Source organism: Centruroides vittatus, unplaced genomic scaffold, assembly GCF_030686945.1.
Source record: "Centruroides vittatus isolate TY-2023 unplaced genomic scaffold, ASM3068694v2 contig_370, whole genome shotgun sequence".
Classification (NCBI taxonomy): Eukaryota; Metazoa; Arthropoda; class Arachnida; order Scorpiones; family Buthidae; genus Centruroides; species Centruroides vittatus.
The window spans coordinates 2,414,551-2,432,575 of NW_027122193.1; the positions used below are offsets into that span (position 1 = coordinate 2,414,551).

The 18,025-nt window shown below is 27.2% G+C and overlaps 1 protein-coding gene across 2 annotated transcripts in view; it reads left to right on the forward strand.

The window, feature by feature from the left end:
- Positions 1-18,025, forward strand: part of AP-1-2beta (adaptor protein complex 1/2, beta subunit) — a 34,243-nt gene that overhangs the window by 1,168 nt on the left and 15,050 nt on the right. For both annotated transcript variants that reach the window (XM_067270361.1, XM_067270362.1), the window contains exons 2-11: positions 10,047-10,101; positions 10,210-10,315; positions 10,889-11,024; positions 11,181-11,426; positions 12,634-12,827; positions 13,894-13,960; positions 14,050-14,204; positions 14,275-14,415; positions 16,808-16,973; positions 17,764-17,842. In XM_067270361.1, coding sequence (XP_067126462.1) covers positions 10,065-10,101; positions 10,210-10,315; positions 10,889-11,024; positions 11,181-11,426; positions 12,634-12,827; positions 13,894-13,960; positions 14,050-14,204; positions 14,275-14,415; positions 16,808-16,973; positions 17,764-17,842 — 1,327 coding nt within the window. In that variant the 5' untranslated portion in view covers positions 10,047-10,064. The remainder of the gene's footprint in view (positions 1-10,046; positions 10,102-10,209; positions 10,316-10,888; positions 11,025-11,180; positions 11,427-12,633; positions 12,828-13,893; positions 13,961-14,049; positions 14,205-14,274; positions 14,416-16,807; positions 16,974-17,763; positions 17,843-18,025) is intronic.

The window sequence follows — 18,025 nt, forward strand, 5'->3', positions numbered from 1 at the left end:
ACATATGGTGCTACATTCAATTTTATTATATTGTAATGAAAAATATAAAAGTCATTTTGTAAGTAAAATCTTATAATAGCTGGGAAAGTTATGCAACTTGTTGCTGGATCTTTTTCCATAGCAAGGAAAGTCAGATTTACTTATTTATTTTTGGATTTCTGTACATTAATCTTTAAAGGTGTCTCCTGAAATAACATTTCTACAAGATGATTTATTCAGTCTTTAAGTATGTAAACTTAAAAGTGCACTATGTATAATTTTCTTCACCCAACAAAGCATTTTGGTTGAATTGTATATTAGAGTGGCTTTTGTGATATGGACATAATCTTCAGTTGCCATTTATACTTAAATATTCTCTAATGTATTTCAGATTTTGTTGTTTTTAAGGAACACTAAATATTATTTTGACTAATGCTATTGAAATTTAGTAAAATATGCTTGTCTTGAAATTAGTTTACCATATTTTGGGATAAAACAAACTTTTTTTACTTGATGATGATTCTTTTTGTAAAAAAGTTCTAATATGAAATTCTTAATCTGAGATCTGAATAGTAATTTAGATACATTTATTTTAAATTGAAAATATTAATTATACAGGAAATAAATAACCTGTATGTAGTGATTTTCATATTTTCAACCTAATTGATTTCTTAAGAGTCATTGTAAGTTGATTTTTATTTTGTACATCTACTGTTGTCAGTTTTATAGAAGTACTGCTTAAGTGCTAAAAAACAGTTTTATTTCTTAGTATTTAATTATATAATACAATGATAGAAATGAAAAAATATAATGCTCAATTGATTGGTAGTCAAAAATATGCATGGATAAATATTACGTATTTGTAAAGTAAATATTAACTTGAAGATGTTTTTAAAATTCAGCATTGAACTGAATAAAATTGCATTAAATTTTTTTAAAGAAATTTAATTTTGAATAATTTTACCAATAATGCTATATTTTACACACTTTTTTTCAGCAATAGTTTAATTAAAACCAAATGTTTTTGACCCTGTTCAGAAGTCTGCCTCAGGTTAGAAAAGTATTAAATTACAAATTAAAGAAAAAAACAGAGTTCTAATGACAAATAAATGGCTATAGTTCTGCCATTAGAACTCAGTTCTGTTTAATTTGTAATTTAATACTTTTCTAACTCTGAACAGGGTCAAAAACATTTGGATTTGATTAGAACTATTGCTGGAAAAGTGTATAATGTATAGTGTTGTTGGTATTTGCTTCCAGTTTTTTGTGTGGGGATTTTATTTTTTAATAATTTTAATATTTTTCAATAATTTTTCTGGCTAAGTTAAATATATACAGGTATACCTCGAGTTGTGTCATTCTCGATTATACGTCGTTTGTCAAAGAAGTATATGGAAAAATAAAAATACAGTTTAAGTCATTTTATTTGACTTTGTCTGTCTGCCACAAATATTGAAGTCGTAATATCACTAGAAAAGCATTAAAAGTGCACAAAATCATATTAAAATATGTACATTTACAGTAAATGTTAATACAATCATCATAAATCCTAGAGAACAAAACACGAAAACATCTGTGTTTGTGTTGTTGTCTTATTTAGCAGTCTTTAAGTGCTCATTATTGGTGTTTTCCACCATAGTTTCGACTTACATCTTAACTACACAAGTAAATTCGACTTGCGTCGCCTCTCCTGGAACCAATTATTGACGTAAGGCGGCGAGGTATAACTGTAATTTCCAGCATGTGAGAAAATTTTCATAACTTGCATCTTATGAAGATCAGAATAGTTGTGTAATATATAAATAAATCTTATGACATAATAATTTTAAAATTTAATAATAATAATATATTTATTATAGACTTATTACTTTGGTGTTTGGTAGTTTTTCTGAGGATTTTCCACAGACTTTGTATATTTTTTTTATATAATGGAAGCAACAGTTTAAATGCTTCCAATTGATGCTTCCTACTCTTGTTTCCATATGTTAACAAGAATACAGGAAGATGAACATCAATGAGTTAAAACTTAAATTGAATATTACATTTTTCATATCAAAGTTATCAATAGATTTTTATACTTACAATAGGTTAATGTCTTGTTAAAATCTAAATCATATGATAATAGAAAGATATACATAGGCTTTTTTTTGTTTTTTAACCTCTGACTGTCCATAAAACAAAAAACAAGTGTAAATAACAAAATGAATTTATTACCAAAAGTTAGGTACAAACATGGTTACTTTTTGACATAATCACCATGAAGATTGAGGGATTTGTCATATCTGTGGACGAGCTTTGCAATCCCCTCTTCGTAGAATGTTTCCTCCAGTGACTTGAGATGGGCCTTAACGTTGTTTTGAACATTGTCATTAGTCTTGGACTTCTGCTCTTCTAGCTATGTTTTCAGTTCAGGAAAGAGGTGGAAGTCACTCGGCGGCTGTACACTGGGTGTTTAAAAAGTTCAAAACTGGGTGGAAGTTTGAAAGGTGGAATTCTTCACACACCTTAAATATGTGGATACTTCCACCTCTTCCCTAAACTGAAAAAGTGGCAAGGAGGGCAGAGGTCCTAACTAATGACAATGTTCAAAACAACATTAAGGCCCATCTCAAGTCACTGGTGGCAACATTCTACGAAGAGGGGATTGCAAAGCTCGTCCACAGATATGATAAATCCCTCAATCTTCACGGTGATTATGTCGAAAAGTAACCATGTTTGTACCTAACTTTTGGTAATAACTTTATTTTGTTATTTACACTTGTCTTTGTTTTATGGACCATCGGAAGTTGAAAAAACTGCCCTTGTACATGCGTTTTAATTTTATAACTAATTGGTTTACTCTTTAAGTCCAATTACAAGGTTATGAAATATAATTTTTATAATAAACTAATAATGACTATGTAACTTGTAATCTTTTTATTTTGAAAAACTATTGTACACTTTGTTTTCTTGTTTAAAAGCTGGAATATTTGAAATCTCTTGTTCCTTTTTGAAACTCATACTGTAGCTAGAAACTTGATCCATAAATTTCAATAGTGTTAAATGATACTAATTTATCTTTTCCTTTAGTTCAGGGGTCACCAAACTATAGCCTGTGGGCCAGATCTGGTCCACTGTTGCACTGTGCCACAAATAAGCTAAAATGTAATTATTTATATGGAAATGTCATGAATTGTGGATAAACTTACTATGTAGAAAAAATTAAAATAAGTGTAAGTAAACATGCCAAAATTGTTTTAATCTGATTTTTGCATTTGACAGTAATATAATTTTTAGGAAAACAATGAAATAAAAAATTTGGTGACTTTTTGCAACTTTGCATATCAGAGTCCTTTTTGTGTAAGTACCTGCAATGAAGTTTTTAAGAAAAGTGATTGCAAGCTTGCTGCAGAGATGATGTTTGTGTATTGGTAAATAAATATGTTGGTTTCCTTTATTTTTTGTGTATTCAGTATACTATTGAGTTGTTCGGAAAGTAATTTCGTTTTTTTACCACTGGAGGAATTAGTTGTATTTTTACTTGCCAATTTCATTTTAAACCATATTGCCATTATATATTTTGACAGCTGACATTTCAAGGCTTATTTGTAAAGAATTTTCTTTGATTCTGTGCAATTGTTTTTATTTGGTGTCCCATTAAATATGGAAAATCGAAAGCAGCATTTTTGGCATATTTTGCTTTTTTATTACCAAAAACATAAAAATGCTGTTCGAGAAAGAAAAAAATTGTGACATGTACGGAGATGATGTGTTGACAGAACAACAGTGCCAAAACTGGTTTACAAAATTTCATTCTGGCAATTTCAATATTGAAGATGTACCACGTTCTGGAAGGCAAGTTGAAGCTAATGAAGACAAAATAAAGGCATTGATTGAAGCAAATTGCTGAATAACATGAGAAATCGCTGAGATTAAATTTGTCAAATTGAATCATTTATGATCACTTGAAATGACTTGATTTTGTTTCAAAGCTAAAGAAAGAGATGTCTTTGGTGGGATCTTATGGGAATTTTTTTTTGAGCTACCAGACAATTCCACAATTGATTTGAAAGTGTATTGCCATCAAATGGACAAACTGAATGATACCATCAAACAAAAAAAGCCAGAATTGATCAACAGAAAAGGTGTGGTGTTTCACCATGATAGTGCCAAAGTTCACATAAGTTTGGTCACTCGTCAGAAACTGCTACAGCTTGAATGGGATGTACTACCACACCCACCATATTTGCCAGATCTGGAACCCCCACATTATTACTTGTTCCGGTCTTTACAAAACTTTTTTAACAGTAAAACATTTACTTCAAATGAGGATGCCAAAAATCACTTGGATCAGTTTTTTATAAGCAAAGATCAAAACTTATGAATGTGGAATCGTCCTACTACCAGAAAGATGGCAACAGGTATTTGACCAAAATGGTCAATATATAATTCAATAAAATACTTATATATTATAAGAAAATGAAATTATTTTCTGAACAACCCAATATGTTGAACAAAATGGTTGGGCAGCCCACACTTAGTCATTCTTTCAGTTATGTGGCCCTCTGTGACAAAAGTTTGGCGACTCTTGCTTTAGTTTATTACATCAATATAGTATAATTATTTTACTGTGTTATTTATGATTAGATATGTTATAGATAAATTTTTGCAGATGTCATTTGAATTTACATTTTTCTTAAATTTTATTTTTACCTGTTTGTATCTGTTTATGTAATGATGTCGATGCTGCTATATTTGCTAATCAATTGTATTAATTTGTTAAGTGCCAATAGGAATGATTTGATTATGTACATTAGAAGAGAGAACAGATAATTCTATTTTGCATTGCTAAATTTTGTCATACTGCCTGGCACAAGTCAGTCAGTCAAAATGTAGAATAGAACATAAACAATAAGTCAAATTGGATTCTTTTTGTGGTGTTTACATATATGTATAGCATAAAAAAGGTCTATATATTTATATACATAATGAATAGGTGAATGTTTCATGCTTTGAATGCTTTGATTGGTATAGCAATCAGGTCTAATGTAATGTATACTAACACCAAAGGAAATTATTCACTTTGATGGCCATGAAGTTGATTACAATGACTAGTTTTGAAATAAAACAAAATTCATATAAAAAGAAAATACAGATCAAATCTGCATTTAAGTTAATATTTTAGAATTTTTCATGTGCATAATTTTATTGTACTCGTTCTTTTATATATGTGATTGTCACGGACAAAATCCAAATGTATATTCATTTGAATTTTTATAAAATCTTATAATTTTTAAAGATTTTTTTTTCAATTTCTATGGAAATAGTAAGCATTTATGCATTTTGTTTTAATCAAATCTGCTTCAAAATTTTATTTTTAAAACAAGAAATAATTTCAGTTGCTTCAATATTGTCAGTTATGCTGCTTTTATAAATTCCAGCTCAGATTCTTTATCTTGAAGGTTTCAGAAAGACTGGATGATTCTTTACAGTTACCACCATTACACTCACATAATTATTCTAGCTGCAATGATGGTATCAAGCGTGTGATTGAAAATGAAGTTGATTTATTATTGAAAAATAAATTTATAGCCAAAGAGAAATTACTGAATGAAATCAAACTTTGGTCAAGTTCTAATCAGAAAGGTTTAAGCCAATTGCTATTATCTAGTGACCACTGTTCCTAGTGAACATATTTTTATTATAGTTACTGTAGTTTGATGTACTCCAATTACTGAGCTAGTTTTAACCCAGAGGGTGCAGAAGCACTATTATTTGTAAGATCTCAATTTTAGATTTTTAGAAATATAAAAATTTGAAATGGGTATTATGATTGTAATCATTTCATACTAACATATAACCATAATAACTTATAGTCAAAATGAGAATAGCTGGATTGTAACTGCATGATTATCTCAGTAATAATAGTTGCTATTCTTTTTACTAGTGTGTAGCTTATATATCAATAAATTGCATATTCAGTTGTCAAATACTCCATGTCAATAAGTGTTTAAAATTGATTACTAAGATGTCTCTATTCTAGACTACTTTGTATTAATTATTTAAAATTAGCGGAATTGTAGTCCAACCATTTAGGCAATTGCTGAATGTTTCTATATTCTAGACTCTTGTCTCTCCGTAGACTACATTTTATATACAATATAAACTCTCACAAAAAACCTTTTTAAATCGAAACGAAGTGGTATCGCTATTTTATTTTGTTCTTTGTAGGTTTGAATGTTCTAGTATTTATGGGTTTCATTGAATTATATTGATAGCCTAGTAGTAGAGATGGCGCACTGAAGTTTTGTATAAATTCGTTTAAAAACGTTCCAAAACGAATGTATCGTTAATATAAATCTAGCAGTATAATTGAAGCAGAGTTCTTCAAGGTAAGCCTTAATCCTGTCCCTCTTCCCCCTGGTGGGAGGGGAATTTCGACATGTATATTATATAAAAACACGTGCGTATTCGAATGCAACGTTGTATCAAAATTTCAAAGGAATCTGTAGGAACAAACGAACATTACATTTTTATTTACATAGATGACTAACATTTTCAGTCTTAAACATATCTTCTTGAGGTCTGATATTTTATATTTTAATTTTTATTCTTCACTGTTAAATTTGTAATTTTTAATGTATCTAGTAATACATATATTTTGTATAAAATATAAATTTCAAAACCAAAATCATTAATATTGTTTTGTTCTAAAATTTAAATGTCTTACAAGTATTTGTACGACATTTGATCATCTGAGGAGGATGATGATATTGGAAATTCTCCTCGTGTAAAGTTGTATTTTTGATTTTCTTGAACATTTAAATAATTTTTAACATTGAAAGACTGCGTGCAATTATTTATATACTTTAGTATTCAAGTACTGTACTTACCATAAAGGAAAGGAGTTACTTTGAGTGTAGGCTTGGTTTTTCATGTTAGTTATTAGGTAACCAAAACAGTTTTTTGAAGATAAAAATTAAATATTTTATTCAGGGATTACACACACAGCACAATTTTTTCCTTAACAAGATGCAAATATTTCTGAAATGTCTTTTTAAGTATAATTTAATTTTACTTTTAAAAAATATACAAACTTTTTGTTTCTACCTGATAAATCTGCTGTTTTCATATGGTATTGGTATGCCAATGGTATATAGACTATTTTGATGACACAAAGTGTATATAAGTGATGCTTAAACTTTTATATTTGAGTCTATATATAAATTTTTTTGAAATTCTGACTTAGTAGTTGCAGTTCTTTATTTACATCTTTTGTCCAGAATATTTTTCTAGTGAAATAATTGAAATTTTGTATTTCTTTGAAAAATAAAAATTTCCAAATTGATTCCTGCCAGTGAATTAATATTGGATTAAGAGAAAATGTTAATAAACAAAATGAAAGGGGAGTGAAGAAAATCATTGCTATCAATGAAGTGTCATGTTACAATATGAACAAGTGCTTTATTTCTTGAATAACTGATAGCATGCATACTTCAGTCATAAATTGTATCAGAAATTTATAAATGCTAATTGTTTCTTCTAAGTATGCTTTTTCATAGAATAAAGATAGTTTATTTATTCATTTTAGTTCATGAATAAACTTTAAAAATGGAAATGGTTAGATTTTTAGCACTATTAAATTTTTAAAACTTTATTTTGATACAGTTGAGTAAATCAAATCTTTTCAAATGCTTATTTAAATGAATAATTAATGCTTAATTATTCATATTCTAATATAAACTCTGCTTACTGCTTTTTAGTCTGAATCTTATTAGCTCTTTGGTTCTTTCAAATTTTATTTTGCAGTAACATCAATAATAGAAGATCAAAGGGAAAAACTTATTACAAATATGATTATGTAATCCTGTGTTTCTCAATCTATGGGTCGTGACCCAATATTGGGTCACATTGAAGTTTTAATGGGTCACAAAATGATACTACTTTCCATAGAAATACTTGTAATACCTGGATTACTGAAATATTCTAAGGACTAGGAACAGTAGTGGCATTTTTTCTTAATTATCATTATCATTTAGCAATAAAATTAAGATCAAAGTATGTGTGTATATGAAATTGATTTTTCTATTTTGAATAACATCAAAAAAGATATCATGTAAGGCCATAGTCATAAAGCCATTTAAGTTGCAATGGTTTTGAAATATTTCCTTGTTTATTCAAACTTTTAAGTTTGTCATGTATAACAATAAATTATAAAAAGAAAAGATAAATTTTGGCATAAATGGATCAATAAATAAATTTTAAAGAATTTTTTGTGTATATACAAAATGAAATTGAGAAAAATCTTCAATCTGAAAATGAACCCTTTTTTAAATTGTACTTAAGTTTATAAAAAAAAACTTGTAATATTTTGAAGGTAAAATAGACTCCTAAATAATTTTGAAACAGTGTTTTATTTACAAGTGTCAGTCTTACAGTTTTTAATACTTCAAATTCAGATTTTATTATTGAAATTTAAGTTATTTGTTATAAATCAAAACTGGCCTGAACCATTCTTAATAGAAATGTACTCAATGTTACATTTCACATGTAGAAGTTATCAATAATGCATAATTTTATATAATATACAGTGAGTCCAGTTTACCAGAATTTTTAAAATTTTATATATTATGAACATTTGGGTCATGGAATCATTACAATCAAATATATTGGGTCGTGCGAACGAAATGTTTGAGAAATACTATATACCGGTAATTCATTTTACTATTTCTTACAGAATTATGAGGTGCAGTCGAAAAGTTTTTGGGATTGGTCCAATAAAAAAAGTCTGCTGCACACATTAATTTGAGTTGTTGCCTTCAAAATAAGTTTCTTCTGCAGCTATATATAGATTCCAGCACTTCTCCCGGTTTTCAAAACGTTTCTGGAACTTTTGGTGATGTTAAGCACTTGCTATGATTCTGTTTGAATGCCATCAATGTTCTTGCTGTCCTTTCAGCACTTTTTTTTTACCTGTGGAAATAGAGAAAAAGTCGCACAGTGCCAAGTCTGGTGAATAAGGGTGGAGTACCATGGCCATTTTGCTTTTGCTGAGAAACTGTTGAATAGAGAGCTGCGTGAGCAGGGGTGCTGTCATGATGAAACAACCCATTATGAGCTTTTTAAATATCTGGTGTCTCTCATCTGGCACGTCAAATGGACTCTCTCATCTGGCTCGTCTCATCTGGCATCCACATAATTTTGAATATCTGGACTCTCTCATCTGGCTCGTCTCATCTGGCATCCACATAAAAATTTTTATTCACAGTTTGACTTTGTGGAACAAATTCTCGGAGAATAATCCCGTTGAAAAAAGTGAGCATGTTCTCGAACCTCACTTGGTGTACTTTCTTTGGTCTGAGTGAGTCATAATTTTTCTACTGAGTTGATTTTGTTTGGTCTCAACTTAGCAAGACTGCAACAGAAAAGTAAGTGTAATCACTTACTTTTCTGTTGCAGTCTTGCTAAGTTTGAAACAAAATTTTGCTTTCATGCACTGTTCCTTAAAATAATTCATTTTACAAAGCAATGAATATCACAAATTGGCTAGGACACTGATCAAATCTAAATAGCAAGAAACAAAAACTATGTAAGATAGTGGCATAATTTGGCAGGAAGCTGAATAACAATGTCTATTACCAATCCAAGTTTGTGCAAGTTCAGCACATAGTACCATGTCATCAGTCCCAGAACTTTGACTGCACCTTGTAGCTACTTAATTTTTTTTTATTGAGTACTTAGGAGATGGTTTGTAATCATTTTTAATGTTCTTCAGAGAGCTAAAAATACTTTGAAGTTTTTAAGGGCTATAATTTTACAGATGTCTTTTTGTTTGTTAGTTTGAGACTTGCATCTAAACACATTCGAAATTTTTTAAAATATTTACTTCATATTTAAAGATTTAAAACAGTGAATTTAAAACAATAAATTTTCTCATTTACGAAATTGGTACTGCGGTAAATATGTAAACTCAATATCTGAAAACTTGTAATATTTTAATAAGCGTTATTTGATTGTGATTGCTTTATTTTTAAAATAGAAAACAGATTGCATATTTTATTATTAAGAATTGAAACATTTATTTTTAGATTTAAGAAACATTCATCATGACTGATGCAAAGTATTTCACAACTACAAAAAAAGGTATTTAACTGTAAAATTGTTTTGTTACTAACCTTTTAGAAAAATTAGAATTACTGTAATGTAATCATAATTATTTAATTGCCAAATTTATCTACATAATTTTTATAGGAGAAATATTTGAGTTAAAAAGTGAACTGAATAGTGACAAGAAAGAAAAGAAGAGAGAGGCTGTGAAGAAAGTTATAGCATCTATGACTGTAGGAAAAGATGTCAGGTAATTGTAATTATTATTATAATTAAGCATTTTATGGTTGAAAACTTTCTGTAACTTTAAATTGTATATAATTTCTTATTTTAGATTTGAATTTGAAATATAATCAGTAATTTAAACTTTTAAATTTGTTTTATTCTGATTAAATTGAAAATCGTAATGCATTATGTATCAAAAATTTAAATCAGTATGTAGTAATGCACACAGATTTAAATTTTTGTTATAATAATCTTATATAATATTAAATATTTATAATTTGAGTTTTGAAAGCAATTGTTTCTATTCAAATGACTGACTGAATCTAATTTTTATTGACAATGAATGTGTAAAATTTTAACTGAGTATATGTGATTTATTGACTAAATATACTCTTCTCTTATTATATTTTTAACATTATTATTTCATTAATACCAGTTAATCTGGTTCTGAATTATATGAATGTTCTGTATTAAATTAGAAAAATGTATTTATTACAGAACATAATGATTTTATTTTCTGATGTTTCCAATGAAATGACTTATTTATTAATTTGTGCAGTTAAAAGAAACAGTAAAATTTTGTCAATTTTTTTTTCAGTGCTTTATTTCCTGATGTTGTTAATTGTATGCAAACTGATAATTTGGAATTGAAGAAACTTGTGTATCTTTATTTAATGAATTATGCAAAAAGTCAACCAGATATGGCTATAATGGCTGTTAATACATTTGTGAAGGTAAATTCAAAATTTCTATAAATTTATTTATTGCTCTGTTCTAATTTTAAAATATTAAGTTTATTGAAATTACAAATTAGCATGTAATTACAGATTTGTTTTAAGTTGATTACAACCCAGTTTAATGAATGTAATACTAATGAAGCATTTATTTAGGATTGTGAAGATCCAAATCCATTGATCCGAGCTTTGGCGGTGAGAACAATGGGATGTATTCGTGTTGATAAAATCACTGAATATCTTTGTGAACCACTCAGGAAATGTTTGAAAGATGAGGATCCTTACGTAAGAAAAACTGCTGCTGTATGTGTTGCAAAGTTACATGATATCAATGCACAGCTCGTAGAAGATCAGGGATTTTTAGATCAGCTTAGAGACTTACTTTCTGATTCAAATCCAATGGTAAGCATGTTAATTAAATAATTAAGATTAAATATTAAATTATAAGAAGTTATTAAATAGAATTGATACTTTCTTTCAGGACAAATTTCCCTTTTTTTTTTTTTTTTTTCAAAACTATTATCTGTATACATTGGGGCTAACTGAAAATGTGTTGTTCTAAATTATATAGAATAATTTTTTTTTGTTTGTTTGAGAGGCTTAAAAGTTGCGGGCATATTATGCATTTAATTTCTTTCCCGCTATGCTGTTAACTTTTTTTTATTTTATATCTTATTTTAATTTTACTTTGAACATTTATCGTCAATGAATGAACATTTATCATAAAAAATGATGATTATAACATCTAAACTATGGAGGTGATTTGAAGTAGTAGGTTATAACATATTGATCATTGCTATCTATTAATGTGAAATAACAAATTGTTTCTATTCTTGATCAATGTTACATGTTTATCATAATTATAAAAAAGTTGTTAGATTATTTAAATAATATATATAAAATATTGACTAAAATTAATTCGGAATGCTTATTTAAGGATATCAGTTGAAATGAAAACAAATGCCTAGAATTAAATGATTGTGTACTGATTCAACATTAATATGTGCATTTTAACTATAGTAGGTTTTTTTGTGTAGTATCGTTTTATGAATTTGATTTTCAATGCTGCATCTATATACTATGCGGCTGCTATGTATGGTTGACAAACAATATGTAAATTTTTTTATATATATCTGATTTTAAAAAAATCATCAAGAATATCTTTTTATATAATAAATGATGATACTTAAGTGATTATTTCTAGCTGAAACTTATTTAGAATAAGATAAAATGAGTGACTTCACCATTCATCATTTTAGGCATTACCAGTTAAGCATATCATTCAATGCAATAGTAAATCATATTAGATTAAGTGACAGACTTTGAATCAATATTTCAATAAATAGGTAGTTTATATGAAATTTTTAAAAATTTGTATACTATAGTCTCAATTTTTTATACAATGGTTAGAACCTAAAAGCAGGCTAAAGATAATACATATAAATGTGAGTTCGTGCATAAAAATACACACATGCATATAATGTATGTACCGTACATTCAAAATATTTGTGCTCCAAATGCTATTTGACATTTGTAAATGAGTTTAAATATAAAAAATACTTTGTCACACCAATACTGTTGTTACATCAAGTAAATTTTATAATTTTAGGTAGTAGCTAATGCTGTTGCTGCTTTATCAGAAATAAATGAAACTTCAAGCAGTGGTCAGCCCTTGATTGATATGAATGCTCAAACAATTAATAAATTATTAACTGCTCTAAATGAATGTACAGAATGGGGTCAAGTATTTATCTTAGATTCTTTATCTAATTACACACCTAAAGATGAAAGAGAAGCTCAAAGGTAATTTAATTTTTCTATTTAGATCTAAATTGAATTTTTTAAATTAGTATTTAATCAGTTATCTTTTAATCTTATAAATTCAGTTCATATTGAATATCAGTATTTTAACAATGTACTGTACATTTAAGATGCATGTCTTAATACATATTATTTTAATTTCATAAATTTATTTGTAATGAAAAGCATCAACTATAGGATGCTCTCATTTTACATCAGTGATACATTCCTAGAAGAGTGTGGTATAAACAAAATCAATGCAAAATAAATCCATTTTAGTATGGAATAGGGATATCACATGAATGTGTCTGTGTATTTATTTTATATTTTTCAATAAAACATATCTAGTATTGAAATTTTTGCTAATACGGTGTAAGGAACTGAGTCCGAGCATTATTTTTATTTTATTATTATTATTTTTCCGTTTTATTATATTTTGTTTGGAGCTTATGTTTATTTAGGATGAAGGTTCTTATAAATTTATTTATAACTGAAATCAATGAGGCAATTTTTTACTAGTACCACGTTGATCTCATACAGCTGTGCTGTTGGGTTCAACTTCAGTTTTGCCAGGTTGTGAGAAATTCTGGACTAATGAAAGGATGAGATGCATATTATTAATATACTGTTATTGACTAGTTTGCATTTTTATATCAAAAAGCAATGTGTCAAAATAGTTTAATATGTCTAAAAATTTAAATCATTAATTGTAAAATCATTTTTCATTATTCAATATCATTACTACAGTATTATTTACCAAAGGACATTTTCTAAATATTAATTGTTTGTCATTTGTAAATCATTAAAACTTTGATTTTTATGTAATATTTTTTGAAATTTTTCTGAAATACTTTTACGAAAAATGAAATGTGTAGACTGTTTTCTCGGGTTCCACAAATATTTTACAAAGTAATGTGAAATACTTTGTAGAAAATTAACAAAAAATGGTTTTTATGCAATCTGTGATCAATTTGAATAAGATTTTCATTTTATTATTAAAAAAAAATAAGGATTGTTACTTAGTATTAATTGAATTACAGTTAATAAATTACAATCTATTTAATTATAGCATTTGTGAAAGAATCACGCCAAGACTTGCTCACGCAAATGCTGCAGTAGTTCTTTCAGCTGTAAAGGTAATTATCAACAAAATTAAAAGAAATAATAGAATTTTATTTATTAAAGTTAATATTTTAAAAATAAAATTCAAAAATTTTATTTTTAGGTATTAATGAAATTTATGGAAATGATGAGCCCAGATTCAGATTTTGTATCAACATTAACGAAAAAGCTTGCACCTCCACTTGTGACGCTATTATCCAGTGAACCAGAAGTTCAATATGTGGCTTTGAGAAATATAAATCTTATTGTACAAAAGAGGTAATGATGATGATCTCTGAAATTAATTTTAAATATAATTAACTAAATATGTAATTTTTGTCTTTGATAGGCCAGATATTTTAAAGCATGAAATGAAAGTTTTCTTTGTTAAATATAACGATCCGATATATGTAAAGTTAGAAAAATTAGATATTATGATCAGACTTGCGTCACAAGCAAATATTGCTCAAGTTCTAGCAGAATTGAAAGAGTGAGTAAATATTTCATGAAAATTTAGAATACATTTGGTAACTTGCTTAATTTATGAAGAATTCTATATCTAATCTTACTAACAAGACTTGTAACATATTAATTTTATGGTTTTTTTCCTTTAAAATTAGTTACAATTTTTGTACTTTTAAGATTTATAAAAACAATATTCAAATTTAATTTTAGGTTTTAATACTCAATTTAGTGAAATTCCTTAATATAAATTCATGTAAAGATTGCCATCATAAATATAGTTTAGTCACATATTGTAAAATTAGTAAAATATTCAAAATCATTTTAAACTTAATCTTGAAATTTAAAGTTTGTTGCATTCAAATGTGTAAGAGTTTTTTTAATGTTGAAAAACTTACTATATACAAATTACATTGACAGTTTTATTATATCAATAACAATGTATGAAAACAGTATGTGAAATTGATGTGTTGCTATATATTTGCCATAAAGAAAATTTCAGATTTTTTTTAAAGTGGTATACTTAAATATGAGAGAGCTAGTACAAGTTTTAGTTGATGACAATTTTGATGAAACGTTTTCCTATAATTACGTTGGTGAATTATGTAAAGAATAAAACTATACAAATACACATTTCATATTTATCTCAAAAAATTTATGAACAACTACACGAAATAGTATGTGTTCCAAACTTCAGAATAACCTAATTTTTAGAATGACAAACTTTGCAACTTTTAGCTTTAATGGGAGGCTGTTATTTTTTAATTTAATTATTTTATTATTGTATTTTCAAAATTTATTATTTAAAATTTTATAAAGTGATTTATTTATAATTACTGCATAAATCCATAATGAGGATTATGGGTTTCTGTTGTTGCATTGATGTTTACATAAGTAGGAGTCATTTTCAGGTGCAAAGAATTTGATAAGTGCAATGATATTTTGAAATTTGACTTTAATTCCTACCATTGCAGAGCATACAATAGCACATTACAGATGTGTGATGTGAAAGTGTGGGCACATCCAAAGGTTCAGTAGGGTTAAATGTGCTTATTGACCATACAGCAGAACCGTGTTGATTACTTGCAGTTGAAATTTTTTTTAATAGTTTTTGGCAGATTGAGAATTACGTTGATATTCCGGTTATGTACTTTAAATGGATTTGTAATCCACCTTTTTTGACAGTTTTTCGTCTCAAAGTAACAATCAAAATTTTTTTCCAGTACTTTAAAATGTGCAGAGATTAAACTATTAATAGTTTCACCTAATATTTAATGATTGTTTAAAATGGTTATACTTGTGTAGTCTTCAGTATTATCTTTCCATAACATGAATTTTTTGATAACCTTGAATTTTGTTATAAGGAGTTAATATTGATAAGTACAGATTCAGTTTAATGTTGAAAATATGTGATGTTTATGGATACTTTCCACGTTCTTGCAAGACTTCAGAATAAATGTGAATACAATAACTTAAACTTGATATAATTGAACATTTTCATTAAAATGTTCAAAATATTTTTTAAATATAGTTTAACAGGAACAGTAGACTGTTACACATGTCCATGAAGATGACAGATGATAGAAAAAGCAAAAATAATGTGAATAACATTTTTACTTTCACTGGTGACCAAGCTACCACCACTAACAAATTACAATACTTTAATAGCTCGTTTTGAAATTAATGCCCACACTGTTGTTTGGACTGGACTTGAGAAATGCTTAGATATGGTGAAAACATCTAGAAATGGAAGCACCCAATACATTATTCAGTTGGATGTGCTCTGAGGTTACTAGGTAGTAGCACTGAACTATGACTGTTTAATTCCAAAAATTTTCAGACTTCAAAAACTTGACGTATTGAAAGTTTGTGATTTGTAGTTTGGGAAACACTGTCAGTGTGCAGTGTAACTGATGTAATGCATAGTCAAATTAAATATAATACTAAAAACTTTCTTACATATGAAGTAATGAATAATTTACATTTTGATTGCATAATTTTTAATCAAATTAAATATATATGTATGTTACAGTAAAAACCCGTTTTTAGTTAAAACTAGTTTTTACTGAATGTCATTATTATAACTAAACTTTACTGCTAGTCAAAAATGAATTTGAGTTAAAACTAGTTTTAACTAGACAAAACGGGTTTTAACAATGACATCCAGTAAAAACTAGTTTTAACTAAAAATGGGTTTTTACAGCTAAATTCCAAAATTAAAAAAAAATTTTAATTATAATTAAAATCAAGAGATTTTAATACAAGATAAATATTCTGCTTTTTTAAAACAAATTAGTTTTCAGTTATCAATTGATATTGTAGACTGATTTGTTTTGAATTGATAATTGTATACAAATGAAAATGTTGTTTACCAATAGATAATTGTATATCAATAAATGATTGTAATCTTTGTGTTACAGATATGCAACTGAAGTAGATGTAGATTTTGTCAGGAAGGCTGTTAGAGCTATTGGACGATGTGCAATTAAAGTTGAACAATCAGCTGAACGTTGTGTTAGTACACTTCTTGATCTGATACAGACAAAAGTAAATTATGTTGTGCAAGAAGCGATTGTCGTCATCAAGGTAAAATTTTAATATATTAATTTTAATAATAGAAGACTTGCTTAGGGCACAGTTTTATCAAAAAATGGTTAAGACTAAGATTGATAAGTTTTCTTAGTAAATATATATAATTTGATTTTCTATAATTATTTTTATAATAAAACTTAAGAATGAAACAGCCTTCTTAATCTAAGTTTTTAATTACTGTATTTTACGGCATATAAGACACGACTTTTCTCAAATTGCTCTGCATCTTACGTGCGCTCTCCCAGAGGTTAATTAATTTTACAACCATTTTTCAATAGGTTACAGACAACTACTACCTAATGCAGCTCTTAAATAAAAATGTTTTTGTTTAATTAAAAACATTGCTTTTGTTATATCTAAGTGCTTTTGCATGTATTCATGTAGAATATTTTTATATTAACTTACTTTTTTTAGATTCCTGTTTTTTCCCCTTATAAATGTGCTTTCTAATGTTACTCTCTTTAAATCAGAATACAGTAAAATTATGCTAAAATGTTGAAGATATGGGATGACTTAAATACATTACTTTTTCTAAATATTTTGTACTGAAATGGAGGATCATTTTATATGCCTGTGTCTTGTGCTGTAAAATACAATAATAGAAGTCATTTTTGCAATCATTATTTAAAATACTATAAAGAATTTGTCATTAGCTCAGTAGTAAATTTGAATTATAAATTAATTTAAAATCATGTTTTGGTTTATTTTTATATAATGAGTATTCTGTTCGAAATATTTTTAGTGAGATCTAAAAATTTTCTATAATTTTAAATTTTTTGAATAGGATATTTTTAGGAAATATCCGAACAAGTATGAAAGTATTATTTCTACACTCTGTGAAAATCTTGACACACTGGATGAACCTGAAGCAAGGTACTTAATTTAATCTTTTATATTTAAAATACTATAATATTTACTGCATGAAAATAAATATATAAGTTGTGACAAAATATGAAAAATTAAAATATATATTGTTCTTAACGACTATAAGATATAGTTTCCATTTTATTATCTAAACTTTAAAAATAAGACCCTATCTAGTATAG